The 23,343-nt window shown below is 32.7% G+C and overlaps 1 protein-coding gene across 1 annotated transcript in view; it reads right to left on the bottom strand.

Moving 5' to 3' along the window:
• Nucleotides 1-1,381: 1,381 nt before the first annotated feature.
• LOC143048659 (protein O-mannosyl-transferase TMTC1-like) overlaps nucleotides 1,382-23,343 on the bottom strand; it is a 37,428-nt gene continuing 15,466 nt past the window's right edge. The window contains exons 7-18 of the mRNA XM_076222454.1: nucleotides 11,710-11,899; nucleotides 10,755-10,888; nucleotides 8,315-8,479; nucleotides 7,472-7,585; nucleotides 6,806-6,949; nucleotides 6,165-6,376; nucleotides 5,436-5,571; nucleotides 5,035-5,179; nucleotides 4,363-4,500; nucleotides 3,915-4,043; nucleotides 2,430-2,507; nucleotides 1,382-1,760 (exon numbers count right to left, since the gene is read on the bottom strand). Of these exons, the coding sequence (XP_076078569.1) occupies nucleotides 1,638-1,760; nucleotides 2,430-2,507; nucleotides 3,915-4,043; nucleotides 4,363-4,500; nucleotides 5,035-5,179; nucleotides 5,436-5,571; nucleotides 6,165-6,376; nucleotides 6,806-6,949; nucleotides 7,472-7,585; nucleotides 8,315-8,479; nucleotides 10,755-10,888; nucleotides 11,710-11,899 (1,708 nt within the window). The 3' untranslated portion in view covers nucleotides 1,382-1,637. The remainder of the gene's footprint in view (nucleotides 1,761-2,429; nucleotides 2,508-3,914; nucleotides 4,044-4,362; nucleotides 4,501-5,034; nucleotides 5,180-5,435; nucleotides 5,572-6,164; nucleotides 6,377-6,805; nucleotides 6,950-7,471; nucleotides 7,586-8,314; nucleotides 8,480-10,754; nucleotides 10,889-11,709; nucleotides 11,900-23,343) is intronic.

Here is a 23,343-nt window from a genome sequence, read left to right as displayed (position 1 = left end):
AGTTCATTATATACGTATCCAGTATTTCAAGAAAGATATAGACGTATAAGACTGTTCAAAATGTCGACTCACGCTGGTAAAATATGTAGAAAATGATCTGCAAACCCTTTAGAAGAACCTGCAATTAACCCAGATATTGTTTTTGCTTTGGTGGCTTAGTCCTGAATGTTTGGAAACAGTAGATTGTCATTTGTCGTTGTTTGTTTAGGATAAGGTAATGTGTGATTTTCGCGTCCTTGTGTGTTGTAACAAGACTTGAATGAATGTCTATCATCATTCTAATATTCAACAAGCGCAATTAATTTGAATAGTTTGACATACATCATCCCTGTCAAATGTTTTTGAAACTATCCCCATTATGTGAAGGATTATGGAAACATCTTAATTTTCCATAATCTTCACTGAAAGTTTTAAAACATTTGCCCTCGAGATAAAATAAATAGACATATTTTCAATCAGAATCAAATTGCCTCCAATTGTCGTCCAATTGTAATCAATGGCAAGTGAAAGCAGATTTGTGAAAACGTTTCATAAAACAATATAGCTGCGGAACCCGAACCCTTAAATTCTTATGATCTTTTCGACTATGGCGGACCAGATAATAACAATCCTGACAAGTGTGGTTAAAAGGGTCGATTGACCAATAAAATTGATAATGGAATAGAACGCTCATGAAGACGGACATTTAGTTATGACAATTGCTAACGGGCATGTGTCCTGTCGGGTGCGAATACATTGCAATGAAGCTTACAAAACCCGACTATAGATTTAGGAACTGACTTTAGACAAGCATGTACAAATGCACATTTTCATATCTCGCTCTTCATCAATTTGAAATCTAAATTATGTTGGAGTCAGTTTCAAGAAATTTACCTTGATAACAGCAGGCTTTTCCCCAATCGCTTCATAAGATTTTCCCTGTAACTTAGATAAACTGTGAATGAAAATTCTATTAAATGTTTAATATTTGAAGTTAACATATATCAACGCAACTAAATAAAGTACATTACATTTCTTTGTCAAATAAGGTCGTAATACCAGCAATTTTTGTTTAGAGGTAATAGACATGTTACGATCGTCCGAAAGGTACATATTGAAGATGTAAGCATTATCAAATTGAAGGTTCTTCCATAGGCGGTTTGTTTACAAATATGTCGCGGTCAAGTTTGGAAATAATTCTCTAAAATTCAAGGTACAAGATAGAACCTTATCCTTATGACCTGTTGAAAACTCTTACAAATTCTTCCAAAGCAGAAATCCATTTATTTCAAGTTCCAAATTTAATTTAAAAAAAGCAGCACCAGACACCCAAAAAGTTCTTTAGAGCCTCATACTCATACCTGAATATATTGTTCGACAAAGAAAAAACTGACAATTAATGCTGTATTTAACAAAATTTAATCAGTAAAGCACCATTTATATAAAATTTATAAAACAACAATAACAATAAAATAGAAATCTGTCAATAAAATGATAATAATAATAAATAAACAATAAAGCCCTAGTAAGTAAAATAACCTCTTCAAAATGCTGTAGTTGATAAATAGTAGATTGGATGGAAGGAACCATTTGTTTTCTCTAGCCTCATTAATAATAAAATTGCGAGATACTGATGATATAATGCACTTTTTCTTCTATCATGTAACTTGGCTATTTTTCCCAATATTCTGCAATTTTTCCATATTTTTTAATGCAATTTTATTGTTTGGTTCAATTCGTATTACTTCTTCATAATATCTGACTGCCAGTTGAAAATCACCCTACAAGTAGAAAGAAAGTATTCATAGTTATCCTACCTCCTACACACTTCTAGGAATATCACTGTTTAAAATCGAACATATGCGAACCGTGCATATTCCTATCATGATTTGCTTGATAGGTTGTTGCTGCTCACATTGAAGCTATTAAACCAAGAGTTTGAAGTGGTGAAGTTGAAATAATTTCTTAGTAGATTAAACTGATGGTATCACGTGCTGGACGGCAACTAATATACAGATGACGACGGAATTGTTTCATATTTTCGTTACCTAAATCCCGTCTTTTTTCTACGAATGTGACATACTGAATTAGACTTATCAGCGGGTTTGTAATTGTATGGACGGGTACAACAGGTGGGGCAGGATATTGATGATCTTGATGATCTGTTAACCCTTCCCGAGTCCCTGCAATCTCTCCTATTTGTTTGGTTATTATGTCAATATAACGGAACTATAAGTATCTGCCTGTATCAAGTACGGAAGCTGTTTTTCACTTGTAAGCGTTTGATTTTGTCAGGTTTACGGAATTTGCCTGGAAATTCAGATTTTTTCCCTACAATTTGATGGTATAGTATGAACTCAAAAGAAAACGATGCATTTTTTAAAAGTAGGCCCGATTCCATCTGCATTTGTCTCTCTTTACACTTTGAAACTGCATACTTAATTTCTTACCTTTAAGTGAAATATAGCACCTAAATTTAAAAGAGCCTTTGTTTTTTTCGGATTGAGCTTGATTGTTTTCTGGTAACTCTGAAAAACAAATATACTTTTGCGTTAAATGAAATATATTTATTATATTGCGTTAAACTCTCAGAAGTGACTGCAAAATTTGAAATTAAGTCAACTAAATATGATATTCAATTGAATTGGACACTCTAAGATATGATTTCTATCAAGCAAATGAAACACTCACATTCACTCCGTCCATAGGTACGGCTTCGATTCAGCGGTGGTAATACGAAAAAAACGCAAGGTACCGATTGGAACAAGAATTTCAACACAAACATTACATTTAAACTCCAATTGTGAGGTTTACGTACTAAAGAACATTTCCCGCTACACAATATCGATTATCTTCCCATATGACAGTAAACAAATTTCATTATGCACATCCTCGGGTATATCAATCGACAGACAGAGAGACAAACAGATAGATAATGTGGATTATATATTCTTCCAAAGTAACCTAATTTTCGGTTGAAAACGTGTTTGCGTAAGTGGTATTTAAAACAAACATATATATGTTACAGCATTAATCTTCAATACCAACAAATGAAAAAAAATCAACAAGACTAGCTAACGAAACCTGTGTTTTGGAAGACATGTTTATAATTCTGTTGTAAAGTGGAGTTTCATCATTTATTAATAGCAAATTATCATTACTTCTAAGGTTCACTGTTCTTGCATAATTATGTCATAAATGTCCACGTGCACACAGATGATTTGATTGTCGTACCTCGTCTACTTATCCTTGATTATGAAACCAACAACTGAATTTTATCACAAGATTTATATCTTAATATGCACCAAAACGGACACCCCGTGTTAAACATGAAACGTCGTAAGATTGGAAATACCTGAGTTTACAATCAGGTCTTTTGGTGTGATTTGTATCGCTAAATCTTTAGTTTTCTGTGTATGGTTTTAAAAACTTTGTATTCTCGTCGTTTTTATTGGTATGACGTTGTCAGTGTTTTCTTTTGAGTGTTAAACTACCCTTTGGATTCGTCCACCTTGAAATTGTTTTCTTTGGAATCCCTGCCCAATAAAGATCTTTGTACAATCAATAGTTATTGTTACACAAAAACTATCTTTTTAACGCAAATTGATTTTTCTAAATGTCCCCATCAAAGTAATTGACAACTCCATGATAAAACAGAAATAACAAAGTGACAAAAAATAAAACAGCACAAAATTACAAAAAAAGATAATCAGATACAGAGCAACACGAACCCCTCAGATAAACCGTGTGGGATCTCAGCTTATCCGGAAAAGTAAGCAGATCATACTCGCAATGTGTTACACGTCTTGGTGATTTTTTTTTTATACGATATTTAAATGTTGCAATCAGTTAAGTCAATTTTGACTTATATTACAACACAGAATAGCCGACGGAATACAAGATGGACAGATAATTTAAATATCTATTTTACTCACAATAAGTGCTTCGTCATATTGCTTTAAATCTTTCAGGTGATTACCATGCTGGAAATACATGTTTTCCAGTTCGCCGTTGTCCCCTGAATGTTCTTGTAAGGTAATGGCTTGCTCCAAATACACAAGTGCCTTAAAGATACATTCAGCTTGAATAAAAATAACTTGTAATTTCATTTGTAATTTCAAAACCGATCAGAGTATCTGCCTTCCTACTTTATTGTCATTAATTACTAATACAGATCTATGTAAGAAAAAGATCTGATGCAAATAGTATAAATATGTTCATAAATCATGTAATCTGCACTGATAAGTACTTACCAATTCAATTACGCTTTTAGGTCATATTTTTCTGTTCTTTAGTTTCAGTAAATATTTTTCTGTTTTTAAATTTCAGTATATATCTTTCTAGTTTTTAATATATCTTTCTGATAATACGGAATATAATTACCTCTTGGTGTCGCTGCAGTTGCCCAAGAACGTTTGCCAGAAAGTGTAAAGCTTCTGTATGATTAGGACTGCGATGTAAAACGTCGAGTAGTATATGCTCAGCCTTTATGACGTCACCATTGTTTGCTACAACTTGTGCCTGTGTAACATATAGATCTATACTTTGAAAAATATGTCGGACATATATCAAAGTTCGACAGAAACAGATTCGTTTATTTGATGTTCAAATTTAATTTAAAAATAAACGTGTAATATGTTAACTACTTATTTGGGGATCTGCAGATGAGATATGAGAATGATGTGAAATAAACGGAAAACTGGTTATACAAACCGATTATATAATGCTTATTTTTATTGTCACCAACTGTATTTAACAAAAGGGAAGATTTCACTACACCTTACTTCATAAAAGTTAGGCAATTGCCTTACATCTAATGATGCAATCAATGTAGTTTTTGTAGGAACTTTTGTTTTCCAAGATCAGACCGTACATAATGAATGTTCATTCAGGAACACATGTTGTGCACATAAAAATCATGATATCTATTCTATAAATAGATGAAAATAGTTGGTTACCAAATGTAAATGTTCCAATCTTAAAACGAACATAGCACCAAACTCCTAAATCCTACACGAATATACAATTACTATAGACAGAATGGACATAGCTTACATAATGAGTCATTACATCTGTATTGTTTGGATTGTCTCCAAGGATTTCCTCAAATAAACGGACAGATTCCGAATATCTTCCCATCTGATAGTAAACGAGTCCTAACATATCAAGTGCTTCGGAACTTCTACCCAACAACAATGCCCTGTAAAATAACAAAAGCGTCGATGAGTTACTACTGTCAATAATTATAGTGTTGTTATTATCATTAACAGATACATTTCATACAACAAAAGTAATATACTTCAAATGATGCAGTTCTGCTAGATAATAATATTGTAAACAGTGAGATCAGTTCCTGTTTTAATATAATGATATAAGGGTGAACGTTCTAGTCGTCTATCATCGATGTGGTTCACTTATGTAATCTTTTTTCTGTATGTTTGACAGCATACACTTACCGATCAAGAATTGACACTGCCTCATTTAACCTTCCTATCTGACGTAAACCTCTTGCTGCATTCACCATAGAAACAGAAAATTGAGAGTCCAGTGAATAAGCTAGTTGGTAGTAATGGACTGCCTCTTCAATGTCACCTACAAATGTATCAATTCAAATACTTTATAATTATTCAGCGAAATATGATGTCATGGTATATTTATTATGTTCTAAAAAAATAGTTTGCACTTATGTCTTATGGATATTTTAGTCGTTAATCATATCTTCCTCGTTCTTATAATGCAGTGAGACCTCATACAAATGTTCCACAAGAAAAAATTAAAAAAACTGACATTCACCTTTAACTTCACGTTCCGCTATATAGACGATGTTTTTCACTGAATAATTCAAAGTTAAGTGACACTGTTGGCTTGATGAAAAAAGTGTATCCCAGATTACTCTAGATCATATCTTGACTTGCATCTATAAATTGACGACGAGGTTTGAGAACGTTATTTCTAAAAAGAAGACTTAAACTATCTAATTGTCCATCTCTATGCAGCAACATTCCAGTATCGATTGTTTGTGGTGTAGGAATCTTCTATTGTTGTTAACTCCTTCCTTATAGTGTGTTTCGTTTCAAATTATTATACATAAAAAGCTTTATGACATTAAGGTCCTTCGTTTCATCAAAAGCTTTCGGTTTTTTTTTACCTCTTTCCTCGTGGATTTTAATTTCAAATTTGTGTACCTTTCAAATGTAAATACGTTCCATAATTATGATAAACTTCAGCAAAATCTGGCTTTTCTGTAATGGCTCTACTATAGAGATGTTCTGCTTCTTTCCATCTGTTCAGTTCAGCCATCATACTACCTAATGTCATTAAAGCCTCTACATTATGTGGGTCTATTTCAACAGCCTTTTGTAACATCCTTACACTGTCTTCTTGATTCCCAAGTTTACTATAAAATCATGAGATATTCAAATATAGTAAAACAAAAAAAAATACTATAAGAGTGTATACATTAAGAATACAAATATCAATAAAATACCGAAATATATATATATTATGTGCCTATAATAACAATAAAAGTATCCAACAGTATGACACAAAGAAGGAGACAACGTCATAATCATCATCATTATAAGCAAAACATATAATATCTGTTAAAGCTTTTTCCTTTTTTTATTCAAAAACATTATATGAAACGCATTCTGTGTATAAAATCAAGTAAATGGTATACGTCATACAATCACTACAGAGATATCAAATTCTGAAATCTTCATTTTCTGTCTTAATTTGAATGAGTTATGTCTTATTGACTCATTGATGTATACCCCACATTTCCTGAAATACATATCTAAACGAAGTACATAATTGGCTTACTTACAATTTTCGTGCTCCGAGGTTAATAAGTGCTCCCTGATGATGAGGGAGAATCTCCAAAGCTTTCTCAAAATGATATATGGCTTCAGTTGTATTGTTAAGTATTGTACCGAGGTTGTTATGGGAACTGGCATGATCTGGATACAATCTGTAAATATTTAAACACTTATTGGGGTATAATTACGACATTTAAATGATTAGACTAAAGAATCAGTTTCCATTTTCCCCCCTATTTTATGAAATTAAGTAATACGAAAATAGTAACAAATGATTTTGTTTCGAACCACTACTACTTTATAAATGCATGAACAAAAAGAAGCTTTCTATAAAAATAAAAGCACCTCAAAAATACTAGGATTATAACGTTGTACTTATGACGGGTGTTTCGTCTGCAAGATATCACCAGTCTAATGAAAAAGAAAATAGTCACATTAGTACAAAGCTGAACATACATGACTTCTATAAGTTATGCCAAAGTACAGGTGGGGTAATCTAATCATGGAGTATAAAAAAATCTTATTTCGGACAATTTTAAGTTTTTTTAAACATTTGCAAATTCATAAATGTGACATAATCAATAATAACTCGTGTCATCCAAGAAGTGCTGACTACTGGGTTTGTAATACCTTCTCCGTACCAAACCGACTAAATTGAAATCATATATAAATACCTAATAGCCAACCGATATTCATGGATGGCGTCTTTTATGTGTCCTTTATCTTTCAACAAATTTGCGTAATTGTAATGCACTTTGGCATTATTTGGCAGTTTCCTCACGCCTGATCTACAAATAAAATATTGATATTGTATATTGTTTATATTTATGTGGTACACTTTGTTTATAAGACAGAATGATACACTTGAAATTCTCACAGAAATCAATTAATACCCTATATGCAATTTCTGATATATATGCATTTGCTTTACTTTTGTTTCATTATTAGTTGAAAGTTAATGTTTTATTGAAATCATGGAGCGTTCTTTCTTTAATATCCTTACTCGGATATACTACAAAAGACAATGCCTGTACCAAGTCAAGAGTATGACAATTGTTATCCATTCGTTTGATATATTTGAGCTTTTGCTTTTGCCATTTGATTAGAGACTTTCCGTTTTTAATTTTCTTCGGAGTTCAGTATTTTTGTGATTAAACTCTTTAGCGAAATAAACAAAACGTGGTTTTTTAAGTCAAACTTCTCCATATAAGTTACTGTTTGTGGACTAGTCAAACCTTGACAAATAGATAAAAAGTGTATGTTTTTTAAAGACCACTATACAGTTTTTAAAGAATTATTTCCTTTCTTCCATTTCTTTCCGATTTAAAAAAAAATTAGAACGGTGAGTTTTCTGGTTTTGTTCTCGATTTTTTGGCTTAAAACGTACATAATTATGTCCACCGGATTGCAATGAAGTATAACAGTGGTCAATCGCCGATAAATTTTCTGTCGTTTATGTTTAACATACAGGTAAGCAATTATAAAGTAGTCACAAAATATGTATAACAAAAACTTACTTAAAAAGAGTTTCTCTGGAATTCCAGACTTTGTTCTGTGTCCATGTTTTGCATAATAACAATATCAGAAGAAATAATGTTACTGCTACGATGAAATGTCGATATTTAATAAATCTTTCAACTAACAAACATATCCCATGAGCTACCAGAATACAATAACCAGTACTGAAATTATAAACAACAGACATGAAACAATATTAACCTTATAATGTGATTAAATGGAATGAGTTTTCTTAGAAGAGAATTAAAAAGTGGGGTAAGATTAGTTATTAAAGGTACCAGAATTACAATTTTATACGCCAGACGAGCGTTTCGTCTACATAAGACTCACCAGTGACGCTCATATCAAAATAGTTATTATTAGCCAAACAAGTACATAGTTTTGGAGCATTGAGGACCCAAAATTCTCAAAAAGTTGTGTCAAATACGGATAAGTTAAGAAAACGAATTAGACCCCCAAAAAGCTAATAATAAAAATACAAATTTCGTGACTATGAATGAATTGAATAAAACATTTCACGACGAATTCAAAAACTGTGAATGTTCAAGTATTTTTGTAATAAGTATAAAGTTCGGATAGGACAAAGCAAGTGCTAGGCGTGTAATTTTCAACCACGAAAAGGTCACAACCTTTTCATTATACATTTTCCATTAATCAAATGATACCTGATTCTGTGTAATTTTCTCCTGACAGCGTAGATAATATCATATTCAATAAGGTTACAATGTATCATTCAGATATCTAATAACGACAATACAGGAGGAAAATTACCATTTCAAATGGATACTACCTGATGGTATTAATCAATTTATGTGTTTACAAAACCTCAGTTATGGTTATACACTATGAAATTAACAACGCTATTGGTATCTATTATCATTGACGTTTAGAAAATAATTCATTTTTATCAACGCAAGCTAAATATTTCATCATAAGAAAAAAGACGATTTTTTATGAACAAGTGTCTTAATATACTGAATCAATCAAATTTTTATCAAATATCAGTATGGTTGCCAAGACAACGGCAGATACCCAGACATCTCCTGGTCATTTTACATGTTTTATTGGTATTGAAAAGTTTGGTTTATATCTTATTTAATGCTTAACACAGAACTATATCAAATATCGAACTTTATTCATGATGCTCAAATTTCAACTTATCTCTTGCTTGATATCTTTCACATAGTGGCTTTAACCACGGGGTTAATACTAGATCAATCTAAAGAAATAGTTGCTTAAAAACGTTTTTCATAACTTAAACAAATATTGTTTAGATCATAAATGTTGACTTGCGAACGACCACGAGCATTCTATTTATAAAGCCTACAAAAAAATAAGACGACGTGGTTTATTCTAAATAATATAACTGGTCACCAGAGACCAAATAAGTAAACGTAGAAGATAGCAAATATAGGGCATATACGACATTCCATATTCAGAAAGAAAAAAATGCCACATACTAATACTAAAATTACCGCAAAATGACAAAGACAGAAGAATTCAAACAAGAACTAACGGTCCGATTTATTTACAAAACAATAAATAAGCTCATTTACATTGTATATAGTATTTCCAGACCGCTCATATTACTTAAAACTTAAACTGTGTCTGCATATTTGTCTTCGCCGTTTACACCTTGTTTTCAAATCGATTCAAACTTGCTGAATGTAATTGAGTTATCTCATTCGTGTATCAAGGAAGAAAATAAGTTGTCTGATACCGCGGAAATAAATCTTTCTATCTATTATTACGGAAGTAAATACTCAAACTTAAAGTTCAAGATTACTTTTCGTTTACAAATCTGTGTTCTTGCAATCTTACATACAAATTTTCACAATGAAAATATCTTAACTTTAATTTGTAAGACTTTAAATTTAACTTAAATAAGTTGTTGGGCTTTTTTCTATCTAAAGATTCAATTGGTTTGTATTATCATAAAAGTAATGATAAAAATGCTTAAAATATCTTGTATTCTTAAAACAGTATTGAAAATTGTATCCTATATAAAGAAAAATATTTTTTCTAATCATTTATTAAACAAAATATAAAAGGTAATACGAATATCATCACAAAACAATTTATTTTGATTATGTATTAACCATTTAGGATACATTAAGGGCACAATCGTAGATAAAGACAATAATGGTTTACCACTGTTCGATAGTCATAAATCGATTTAGCGAAGACAAATCCGGGTCACAAACCAAAACCGGGGGAAACACATCAATTATAATCGTAAATTATAATTCAGATAATTACAGTTTACACTATGGACAAAAATGAAAATGACAAAAGGTACAAATAAGAACTGTAATTGCATAGAAAACTAAAGACAGAGTAATACGAACCTACAAAAAATCCGTGGGTTACTTCTTCAATAATATTTCATGATCAACAAATTGGATTACCAACTGCAATAATTCAATATATATCACTTACCTCGGTATATATAAAGTTCTCTCTGCTATCACAAATCCTACTCTAAATATCAAGTTAGAGGCTGGTACAAATGGCAAGATGGAGAAAAGAAAAACAATGAAGATAACATCTCGATGATGGAAAGAGTTAGATCTCTGAAAAAAATGGTTGCACTCAAAGATTAACTACACTGTATAATATAGTTCTTGATCTTTTATTCTACATTTTGTGTGTATACAAAAACAATGCATTCATTGAATTCACATAAATCGTTTCTAAAATACACCGAATGATAATCATCTTAAAATATTTGAGTAAACGTAAAACATCAGTATTAGAGAATTTTCTGAACAGAAAAATCTATCAAGTTAGGCTGCCATGACAGGGGCAATTACATATTTTAAGGAATATAAAAAATACAACAACTGCAACACAATATTCAAAAAGACAAGTTTAAGTTATTTGCATCCCTTTGAAGACCAAAACATTAGTGCTGAAGTTCCGTCGTGTATATGTAAAATGCAATGATAAATTATGAACGAGGAAAAGGATTGACTCGCCTCTAGATATACAAACGAAAGCTATCGGTAGTCACATGAAACGATGATATTGATGAATAGTCAAACGATTCTCGACAAAGGCCAACATCCTACTACTATTTTCTTGTGTGATTGTTACCAACACCAAGCGTTAACAACATCAGTAGTTACCAACACGTTAAAATATGTTACTGTACATTTCGATATGGCTTTACCGAGCTTTGACAATTGTTATCGATTCGTTTGATGTGTTTGAGCTTTTGATTTTGCCATTGGATTAGGGACCTTCCGTTTTGAATTTTCTTCGGAGTTCATTTTTTTTGTGATTCTACTTTTTTCATACGTAATACTTGTATAGTTTTGTCATTAGAATAAGACCAAAAGACTTATAAAAGTAAATATGGTTTCCAATGAAAATCAAAAATGTAGATCTTTACCTTAAAACTAAAGATCCATTTCAACGCAAAAAGAGTCGTAACCATTAACAGAAACATTGTTGCTAAGTTACGAGGGTCGAAAATAGTTTCGACCAATGGAATGCTTCCTACTTGCCAATCGTAGCATAGTGTAGATGGTAACAGCAAAATAAAAGTGTTGTAAAACCATATATATGGATAACTGAGACATCTGAAAATAGATTTGTAAATAAAATAGCAATTCACAACAAAATACATCAGATTTTATATGAAGATTTTGTAATGCCAAGAAAGCTAGATACAAAACAGAAAATGATAACACTCGATTATTCTAATTTCATGAGTTTCTTACATATAAAACCGCTGTACATAATAAATTGCATGCAACGTCATGGTGACATTTCCACTATTGAAGCATTATTAAAAACGAAATTCAAAAGACGGGTGCCACATGTGAGTCAGGATCTTGAATAACCCTGTATGTGGTGGACTTCCATTGCTCGGTAATTACTTCTCTATGATGTGTTTTGTAAAGAGGGAGGGGGTTTATCTTTATGTGTCACTAAGTAATCTTTGTTTTGCCAAAGCGTTGTCCGTTTGTTTTCGACTTGTGACTTTGTTAATCACTCTGTAACCAATCGTAAAGTTCAAACCGGATATAATATGCAGCAACAACACGTTTAAAACATGGTGTATATCCATGATAAGATCTAATATAAGAAGAGAGAAAACGGGTTTTGAAAGAGTATGACACTGTTACATTCATAACATCTCTGTGAAAGTACCCTAATATAAAATATTTATCTCTTGTGAAAATTGTCACTGTGTTGTTATATTATTCCAAGGCTGTATTCAAATGAAATGTAGTAATTGTTGTATAAAAACATAATTAAAAGAAAACTAAATACAATATAATTGCTAACGATCAATAAAAACTCAATTTACTTTACAAAGGAAACTATTTGCAGAAACATAACTTGTCTTAATTCAAAAGTAGAATAAAAGATTTAAATAATTAACACCAATCCTTGAAAATAGTGAATTTTAAACACAGGATAGTTTGCGGTTTTATTGTTTTGTATTATTGTAACGTTTGTGGGTCATCGTAAATTCCCCTTTTTCTATTTTTAGATACTATATATAACTATAGTTGTCCGGTCACTTTTTCGCGGGGATCGTTTATCTCGTGCTTGAACTCAATGTCCAGACTTGGATATTTAAACCTCGTCAGGGCAGTATTTCTTTAGATTGGGGAAAACTTTCGTATTGGTAAGTTGTATTTTAAATTTCAATTTATTTTGTATTTCGATGTTTGACTTAAATATTTATTTCTTTACATTTGTTATATTCTTTTCGGTCTCGTAGTCAAACAGTTCTAAAATGTTAAATTTACGTTTCCGTTCCAGAATAAATAGAGGGAATTGTACACTAGCTTGATATTTTATGATTTCGGGTTTATAAAGAGATGGGTTTCAGTTTGATAGCGATATTTAGACAGAGGGTTAATCCGAGGGATATTTTGGAGTAACGGTCGTCAATCTACGGGATTGTTCGTGCCTATTTACTCTGAAATAGAATTTTGCAATATCGCATGTTTTGGTTTTGGATCTTGAACTGGTCAATTTTATTGAAAAACGTTTTTCAAACATTGCTCTGGTTGGATTGAAAGCTAAACGGGAAATGCGATGGTTTTTTTTTACTGGATCGATTTTTGTTCCCTAGTCATAGAATAATGAGATTCATGTTCTAGTCTAACAAAGTCGGTGGGAACCAGTGGGTATAATTATTTTGTCTCGGAAGGTTGACGTCACAACTTGATTGATTGAATTTAGTTAAAAACGAATAGTGTACAGCTCTCAATATTTAAAGTAAACGGACACCTCAAAATTCTAGTATCATTTATTTTATTCAATTAGATAGCACTAAGGCCAAACGCTTCTTTGAAATGGTTAACTTGTATGGGTATTTTTCACCGCTTTGTTTGTCCAAAAAGGGGAAGTTCGAAAGTGTATTGAAATTCTAAATTGATATTTTTGCCCTGGAGATACCGCGATATGATTTATGTATTTATGTTGTCTTTGTCTATTAAATATGAAACTGTTTTATGAATTTTGGTCATTTGTTATATGAGCGAATACATTGCTTGGCAAATCGTCATCACTGGTCATTTTTAGGTTTCTTATTCCTGTCATTATTGAATTTACTGTTTCGTTGTATGGTCAGTATGCTGTCAGAAGTCCTGGAGCGAAAGCACAGGCCGAACCCTCTCTACCAGTAACGTAAATGGCTGAGCTAGCAGGGTATAATGTCATGAGACAGATTATGAATGAGAATACGTTTACACACGGAAACCCATTTACGTTGCATTGGCGCCCAACGTGGGGCCCAGCTTTACTAGAGTCCCCCCGATTTGCTAGCTTTAGGACCTTTCATTTCATTTTCGAACTTCCGCACCTCATTACTTTGATTTTATTTTAATCTCGAGAAAATTGGTAGCGACAGTGGAAGGCTGAGCTTGTAATATAAATTGTATAGCTTGTCAGATTTTTCACCGGCTGTGTAACATAATGTTGTTATCATTCATTTCATGTTCATAAAAAGAAAATAAAAAAAAAAAAGTTTATTTCGTAATGTTTTTTTTTTTACCTTGCCGACAGTGTATGTATTTGTCGTGCCTCCTTATCTGCGAAGTATAACTATAGTCGAACGTTTATATTGATGGATTTATTTCTATGGACAATCTGTATGTTGAAAGGTTGGTTCTGACACCTGACCAAGGTCAGAACCAACGTATGTGAATAATATTCTTGACTGCAGCAAGAATGCGTTATGCTGAAGAACTATTTTATATATGTGCGGAATAACGGAATTTGGACTATTTACAGTCATTGTGTGTCATGAACTGATACTTCGTTAAGATAAGGGGTACGAAACCTTTGTTTTGGTATGTTGGCAAATTTGATTATTTGTAGATTGTTTTTATAAAAAATCATATTCATTGATAGGTTGTTTTATGTTGTAAATTTACGTATTAGTTATTTTTTATTACAAGTCCGTGCATAGACTTGTTGTGAATAAGGGATTGTTTTCTACACAGTCGGTGCTTTCATACTCGAATATATCTATTATATATTATTTGCTATTAAGGGGTTCAGTATACGTTTTTTCAGGGTTATTCTATTTATTCAGATGTTCATTTTTTATGAATTGACTTCAGATTTGCGTCTTGCGTGAATGGTCAATTTTGCCTGCGCATGGACGTTAATCTTGGACAAACGTATTCATTGGGAGGAATTTAATCTTAACTCAAGTAATTTGGGAAGGTAATAACCTGATATGTTTTTTTTTTATGTAAAAATTATTGAGTTTAGTGATGAAAGTTGGCCTTCCACCGGTGCTCTCTATAATATGGATAATATATTTACGGTATCTTGTGATGACATATGTTTATTTATATATATGGTAAAAGATTATTGCAGTGTAGATTGCATGTGATGATGATATATAGAAAAAGTCAGTGTGCTGAACCCAATTTTAGAGGTGCATAAAAAAAAGTACACGAATACAATTTTTTTAATCTTATTCATGTAAATCGTATACATGACAGTAAATACATGATTTTATGATTCACCCATGCACATGACCAGTTGAACACTAGTATACAGTTGAAACTGCCTGGATATAATAGACACATAGAAAGTATTAGCTTTACTCTGGCCATACATCGCTACCATAAGCTTTGGTGGTGCATTGTTTTAGCTTGATATAGCAAAAATATGAATAACATTGATACGTGAACTAAGATTCACAGTATGGCAGTATACATATAGATATATATAGAGTCATGGGTGGGAAAAAAATGCACTCTGAAATAAAAGAATAGCATTTGCACGTGATTGTTATCTTTCTTATGCTTTAATAGTTTGCTTACTGTACTTCTGAAGTTGGGTTTAGTACACACACCATAAACACTTATTTAACTTCATTGCATTAGATATATTGATTTGTAGTAATAATTATTCTATATTGGAAATACTGTTTAATTACATAATTAGTTTGTTCTTGTAGCACACTCATGTAATCGGTACTGATTTTCTCGAAAATAATTGCTTGGCCTTAGTTCATTTTAGATTACATGTATCCAAAATTACTTTAATTTCGAATGTCTACCTTCCCCAATCTCCGTGCTCTGCACGTAAAATGTTAATAATTATGTGGTTGTCGGTATCTCCAAAAATATAAAGTTTTTTTTTTTTTATTTTGATTTGATTCTATTTTTTGTCAGTTATTATTTTTCAGTGTTTGTGTATTGTTGGAGGAAAAGAATATATATATGGATCCAATTCTTAATTCGCTTGGACATTGCCTTCGACAATGGAAATGTTTGGACCTTTGTCACCATTTGAACCTGCATCACTATTTGGACCTTCGTCACCATTTGTACCTTCATCACTATTTGGACCTTCGTCACCATTTAGACCTTCATCACTGTTTGGACCTTCTTGGACATTTATCAACATTTAGACTTTGAAATTTTAAATTATATACAATAAATTGCACATTTTCAACTGTTTAAAGACAACCGTGTCTTGTCCTTTAAATTGTCTTACTATGTTGTCAAATCGCGGACGATTTGTTTTTCTGGGTAGGGGGTATTGTAACGTTTGTGGGTCATCGTAAATTCCCCTTTTTCTATTTTTAGATACTATATATAACTATAGTTGTCCGGTCACTTTTTCGCGGGGATCGTTTATCTCGTGCTTGAACTCAATGTCCAGACTTGGATATTTAAACCTCGTCAGGGCAGTATTTCTTTAGATTGGGGAAAACTTTCGTATTGGTAAGTTGTATTTTAAATTTCAATTTATTTTGTATTTCGATGTTTGACTTAAATATTTATTTCTTTACATTTGTTATATTCTTTTCGGTCTCGTAGTCAAACAGTTCTAAAATGTTAAATTTACGTTTCCGTTCCAGAATAAATAGAGGGAATTGTACACTAGCTTGATATTTTATGATTTCGGGTTTATAAAGAGATGGGTTTCAGTTTGATAGCGATATTTAGACAGAGGGTTAATCCGAGGGATATTTTGGAGTAACGGTCGTCAATCTACGGGATTGTTCGTGCCTATTTACTCTGAAATAGAATTTTGCATTATCGCATGTTTTGGTTTTGGATCTTGAACTGGTCAATTTTATTGAAAAACGTTTTTCAAACATTGCTCTGGTTGGATTGAAAGCTAAACGGGAAATGCGATGGTTTTTTTTTACTGGATCGATTTTTGTTCCCTAGTCATAGAATAATGAGATTCATGTTCTAGTCTAACAAAGTCGGTGGGAACCAGTGGGTATAATTATTTTGTCTCGGAAGGTTGACGTCAGTGAAGGACGTGCTGTTAATGTGCTCTTGTTATTATTCTAGAATAGGACAGTTTTCATACACCTTCAAAGATCAAGAATTTGGTGAGATCATTCCATACATTCAACAACACCATATTGATAAAAAAGAATTTAAATACATTTACAGATATTACTTCATAAACATGACTTTATTGATTTTCAAAATCAGATCACTGTGAACTGTTTTCAGCGATTCACAACATATATAATATATCATGAACAATCTAACGGAACTTAGACCTAGCGATTTACTTGTTCACTCGAGTTTTATAGATAGCCAATTTGATCCTTTTGATGATCTTCTTTCGTCACAAAGACAAACTAACATTACAATAGATGTTCCTTCCAACACAAGCAACATAAGCAACGATACAAGCATAACAGAATCGATAATAAAATTTATCCAAGAAGAACTTTTATCTTTACCTAAAGACAGCTTCGTGTCTAAATTAATTGATAAATGCCAAAACGCTCACTGTGAAATTGACGACATTCGCTACGCACTTCTGGAAATTGCAAAATGTCAACATAACTTTCCATATCTGAATGCAACTCTTAAAAAGCGTCTTTGTCCTAGAAAACCAAACGGTGAATCAGTTGAAAACAAACTTGGTAGCGATTGCTATGCGCTTTATTTAGCATCACTCGGAGAATATACGGAAGATTTAAGATTAACACTTAATACTCGTTCGCGTACGCAAAGTGCCCGAAAAATGTCTACAGCAGATGAAAATAACCAAACACATTCCAGCGAATTTTCTCAGAACTTGTGTCTGAAAGAGTCTCTCGTGCGCATAGAAAGAGAAATTAATACATTGAAAGGCGACTACACTCAGGAAATCGAATATCTTAATAAAACAGTATCTGTATTAGTACGAGAAAACAAGCAACTGGTCAACGCTAACCAGAAAAACAATGACCGGTTACGGAACTTTCAGAATCAAATTTCATCCTTACGAGAAAACAACGAAAACTTAGCTAAAACAGTAAACAACATGAGTGTCGTTACACATGAAGCGGAAATGACATGCAAATCAAATAAATTAGCAATTGAAAAAAGTTCAGGAACTTTCCGAAACAAACTGGATGAATACGAAAACAGCATTCAACAGTTAACAACAGATGTAAACAAAATAAAAAACGACTTTAAAACAGTAAAACTAGACGTTAATGAACTACGTTCAAGCGTGAAATCTGAGTCATGTAGAATTAACCAGCTAAGTGATACAAGAGCGCAAGGCGTTGTAAGTCTGAAAACAAAGACAAACATCATGAGTGATAAACTGAAAGAATTTGACGATGAACTCAAAAAAGTAAATATTGATTGTTGTTCTCATGCGAAGTCAATTAGTGATTTGCGAAAGCGTATCATAAACACCGAGAAAGATGTCAAAGTCCTTGACAAGTCTACAAAATCGTACGCAGACATTCTAAAATCTAAATCTGAACAAGTTAAAGCTTCGGCTGAAGCATTAGATAATTGCAATGTGATCGAATCCGATTTGAGTCAGTCCAAAGAGCCAATTCAAAGGAATTCCATTAATGAACATTCCAATTCTCTAGTTGACTCACACACAAAACACGTCAGATCCTCTGATGTTACGAATCTGTCCGTTTTAGTCAAAGACATACATGTACAAAGTAATATTATTAATCCTGCTCCGTCTACTTCAATAGAAAATAAAATCAAGAACACCAACAACAATATAACTGGAAATGAACAAAATACAAATATACAAGTGCATTTTCCAACTTCCATGTGTAATCCCACAACCGTTGACAATTTTTGTGGATTTGTTAAAAAAACAAGACACCGTGTATCCAGATTCTACGTAGGTGGTATCGACAAACACAATTCATGTGAAGAATCTATGCGTGAATATCTCGCTGCAAGAGGTGTTAATGTAACACATTTAAGATATTTTGATAAACAAAATCGACGAACAGCTTCTGCACAACTTAATATCGATGCTCAATGTGAAACCTTAATACGGGATCCGTCTTTTTGGCCTGAAGGCATTTTTCTAAAAGAATGGCTTCCATGGTCAGTTTTTCTATCTACAAAGACCGAACATCCATAAATGTCTTTAAACATAGCATGTTGGAACTGTCGCGGAATAATGTCCGCAGTACCATATCTACTAGAATTCTTAAATGATAATAAGATTGATATTATTTGTTTATCTGAACACTGGCTTAGAAAATCACAATTCCACTTCCTTAATTCAATCGATAAACAAAACTATTTAGTATTTGGAAAATGCGCCGATGAACACTGCCCTGAAAAATACAGTTATAGCGCCCGTGGAGGTGTTGCGATTATGGTCTCTAAAACTTTATCTCCGTATGTCACAGAATTAGTAATTGATAGCAATAGGATATGTGGTATCGAACTTAAACTTCCTAATTTACCTAGTATATTTTTTCTGTCTATATACTTACCAGCAATTACACAACCCAACGAAGCATTCGTTAATGAACTTGAATACTTAATGGACACATACAAATCGTATTCGAACCACGGGACGGTGTATATTCTTGGTGATTTCAATTGCAAGATTGGTGGACCCCGATATTCGTTTACTCAAGATCGTCGTAGTCAACTTCTTGAAAGTCTCCTTATTGACAATAACAGTATATCATTACATGTTCAGGACTTTGCCAAAGGTCCGGTATGTACATTTCAATCTTATGAGGATGGTCCTAAAACAGGGATAGATCACATAGTCACAAATAACGAAAATACACGAGATATTTACAATGTGTTTGTCCCAGACGAAAGCATATTTAACGTTTCTGATCACAAGCCTATCGCGTGTACTTTACTAATCGAACAATGTCGTGCTGATAGTGACAACTTATACGAAAGTGTTATGGCTGACAAAGTATCGTGGACCAAAGCGTTAGAAATGAATTCAGTTAATGACTATTCATTTGCAGTCTCACAATTTTTATGGTCTGTTCAAATGCCGTCACTACCAGCGACCAAAGAAGATATCGAGCTCTACTATAAGACTATTATAGTTGCTGTTCAAAAAGCTGACAAAGAAACACTCCCACATAAGCAATTTGTGAAACATATAAAGCCTTATTGGACGAAAGTCGTAGATCTATCACACAAAACAATGCTAAATAAGCGCAGTTTATGGATACTGAACGGAAAAGTTCACGCTAGAAGCGATCAGTTCTTTGCTGATTACAAACATGCAAAACGGACTTTCAGAAACGAAATGGATAAAGCTTACAACGAACATATTATGAACATTGCCAACAGAATGGAAGAGTCTATCGACAATGATCAAAGATATGTATGGTCGGTCTTAAAAAGCAGACGTAAACAGAAAACTTTTTGTCGTGAACTAAATTTAAATGGAATAACTCATACAAACGAAAGTGAAATATGCGAAGCATGGGCGGACCATTTTGAATCCATTTTTCAGTTTGATAGCAAGCTAACAAATTCAGCAAACATAAATTTGGTAAAACATGAAGTGAATAAAATACGACAAACGCAGAAGGAAATCAAAGCTCCAATCAACCCATTTGAGTTTGAAGAAATTTCCAACATTTGTAAAAGTTTATGTAACAACAAATCTACAGGTTTAGACAACGTTTCATATGAGCATATAAAATATGGTGGTAAAACATTGCAAAAACACTTATGCAATCTATTCAACCTAATAATACAAACACGTTATACTCCTCTAGATTGGAAAACAAGTGTAATTATACCGTTATTCAAAGGTGGAAATAAAAACAAAACTGATCCCAATTCGTACCGCGGTATATCGTTAACAAGTTGTATCGCCAAGATATTCGAAAAGTCTCTTTATCCTCGATTCGACTCCTTGCACATAAAGTTTCCACATCAATCTCAGATGGCATACCAAAAGGAATTATCAAGTATTCATGCTTCATTTAACTTACAAGAACCGATTCGTCATTATATTGAACGTAACAGTGATGTTATTGTTGTGCTGTTAGATAGCACGAAAGCTTTCGACACCGTATGGCATGATGCATTGTTATATAAACTACATAAATATGGAGTTACCGGTGATTTATGGCTGCTCATAGATGAAATATACAGTGACATGCGTAGTTCTGTACTGTTCAATGGTAGGCTATCTCGTTGGTTTGAACTGAAACGAGGCGTTCGCCAAGGTGGCGTCTTATCCGCCCTGTTATATTTAGTATACATAAACGATCTTTTGTGCGACATTGAAGACTCTAAATTGGGATGCGTTCTTCTAGATATCAGTGTAAGCAGCTCTGTTCAAGCCGACGACATTGCGTTACTCTCAACAACAGAAAAAGGAATGCAACAACTTATTAACATTTGTCAGACATATAGCGAGAAGTGGGCATTCAAGTTTTCTCCGACTAAAAGCAACGTCTTACGTTATTCAAAGAAGAACAAGAATGTTACAAGCAATCTAACTTTGTATAATGACATCATACCACTCGTGACGTCTGCCAAACATGTCGGTATTCTTCTGAACTGTAAATTTAGATCAATGGACCAGACGTTGAATGCTTGTAGAGTGTTGCGATCAACTGCTCTTTCAGTTCTAAATTCTGGAATTCATCCATCAATTTTAAACTCTTTGACGTGTTCCAAGATAATACTTCAAATATGTTACAGCAAAGCTCTATATGGTTGTGAGTTATGGAACAATTTGACTCAAACAGAACTTACGATGTTAGAAAGATCTCACAGATTTGTGTGTAAAATTATTCAAGGGCTTCCAAAACGAACCCGTTCTGACAAGTGTACAAGTCTTCTAGGTTGGTTTTCAGTTGAAAGCATTATCAACAGATGTAAACTTTTATTTTTTGGTAGACTATGTAGGTTAAAGTCTTCTGCGTTACCAAAACGAATAATGATAAGCAGACTTATGGAATTCAAACATAAATGTGTTCCAGAACAACTTGGTTTTATACCTGACATCTATAAAGCAGCCGAAAAATATAACATTACAGATTATATTGTTAATTTTGCAAATACTGGTTCTTTCCCATCAAAAAAACTTTGGTCAATTATTGTAAATCAGAATATTAATGCAAGTGAAGAAACATGGTGGTCTTACCGAATTTCATGCGATAATGACTTTTATATGTTTAGACATATTCATTCTGCAATCAAACCGCATAAAGCATGGACAATTGCGAAACAGTTTCCCGAACTTCGTGTCTCCGCCAAGTATGTGATTGACTTATGTTCTATAGTACGCTACGAAGATGAACATTTACTTTGCGACAAATGTGGAAAGTTCTTCTTGAATATCGTTGAACACTTACTGGTATCCTGTGATTTTATTCAAGACAAAAGAAATGATCTATGGGAAGATATTATTAACATTAATCCAATTCAGTTCAGTGTTTATATGGACAGTCTTTCGGCACATGAATTCACAACAACAATTCTCTCTTGCAATACGTCATATGAATTAGAAAATGATGAATTAACTTTTTTCTCTAAGACTTGTGTTCGTCACGTTGAAACAATCTGCAGAGATTTCTACAATCGATAGAAGATGTGTCCGTTACCGATATTATAGACAGTGCTAAATTTTTTTTTTTCTCATATTAACTTTAAACGGTGACTTTAATTCTTTGTTTTTTGTAATTTTCTGATTTATATATTTCATGTACACCAAATCTCTATAATAGAGGAAATAAAGTTATATATATATGTAATCGGTACTGATTTTCTCGAAAATAATTGCTTGGCCTTAGTTCATTTTAGATTACATGTATCCAAAATTACTTTAATTTCGAATGTCTACCTTCCCCAATCTCCGTGCTCTGCACGTAAAATGTTAATAATTATGTGGTTGTCGGTATCTCCAAAAATATAAAGTTTTTTTTTTTTTATTTTGATTTGATTCTATTTTTTGTCAGTTATTATTTTTCAGTGTTTGTGTATTGTTGGAGGAAAAGAATATATATATGGATCCAATTCTTAATTCGCTTGGACATTGCCTTCGACAATGGAAATGTTTGGACCTTTGTCACCATTTGAACCTGCATCACTATTTGGACCTTCGTCACCATTTGTACCTTCATCACTATTTGGACCTTCGTCACCATTTAGACCTTCATCACTGTTTGGACCTTCTTGGACATTTATCAACATTTAGACTTTGAAATTTTAAATTATATACAATAAATTGCACATTTTCAACTGTTTAAAGACAACCGTGTCTTGTCCTTTAAATTGTCTTACTATGTTGTCAAATCGCGGACGATTTG

Source organism: Mytilus galloprovincialis, chromosome 10, assembly GCF_965363235.1.
Source record: "Mytilus galloprovincialis chromosome 10, xbMytGall1.hap1.1, whole genome shotgun sequence".
In the NCBI taxonomy this organism is placed as follows: domain Eukaryota; kingdom Metazoa; phylum Mollusca; class Bivalvia; order Mytilida; family Mytilidae; genus Mytilus; species Mytilus galloprovincialis.
This window is presented reverse-complemented; position numbering and strand designations above follow the sequence as displayed.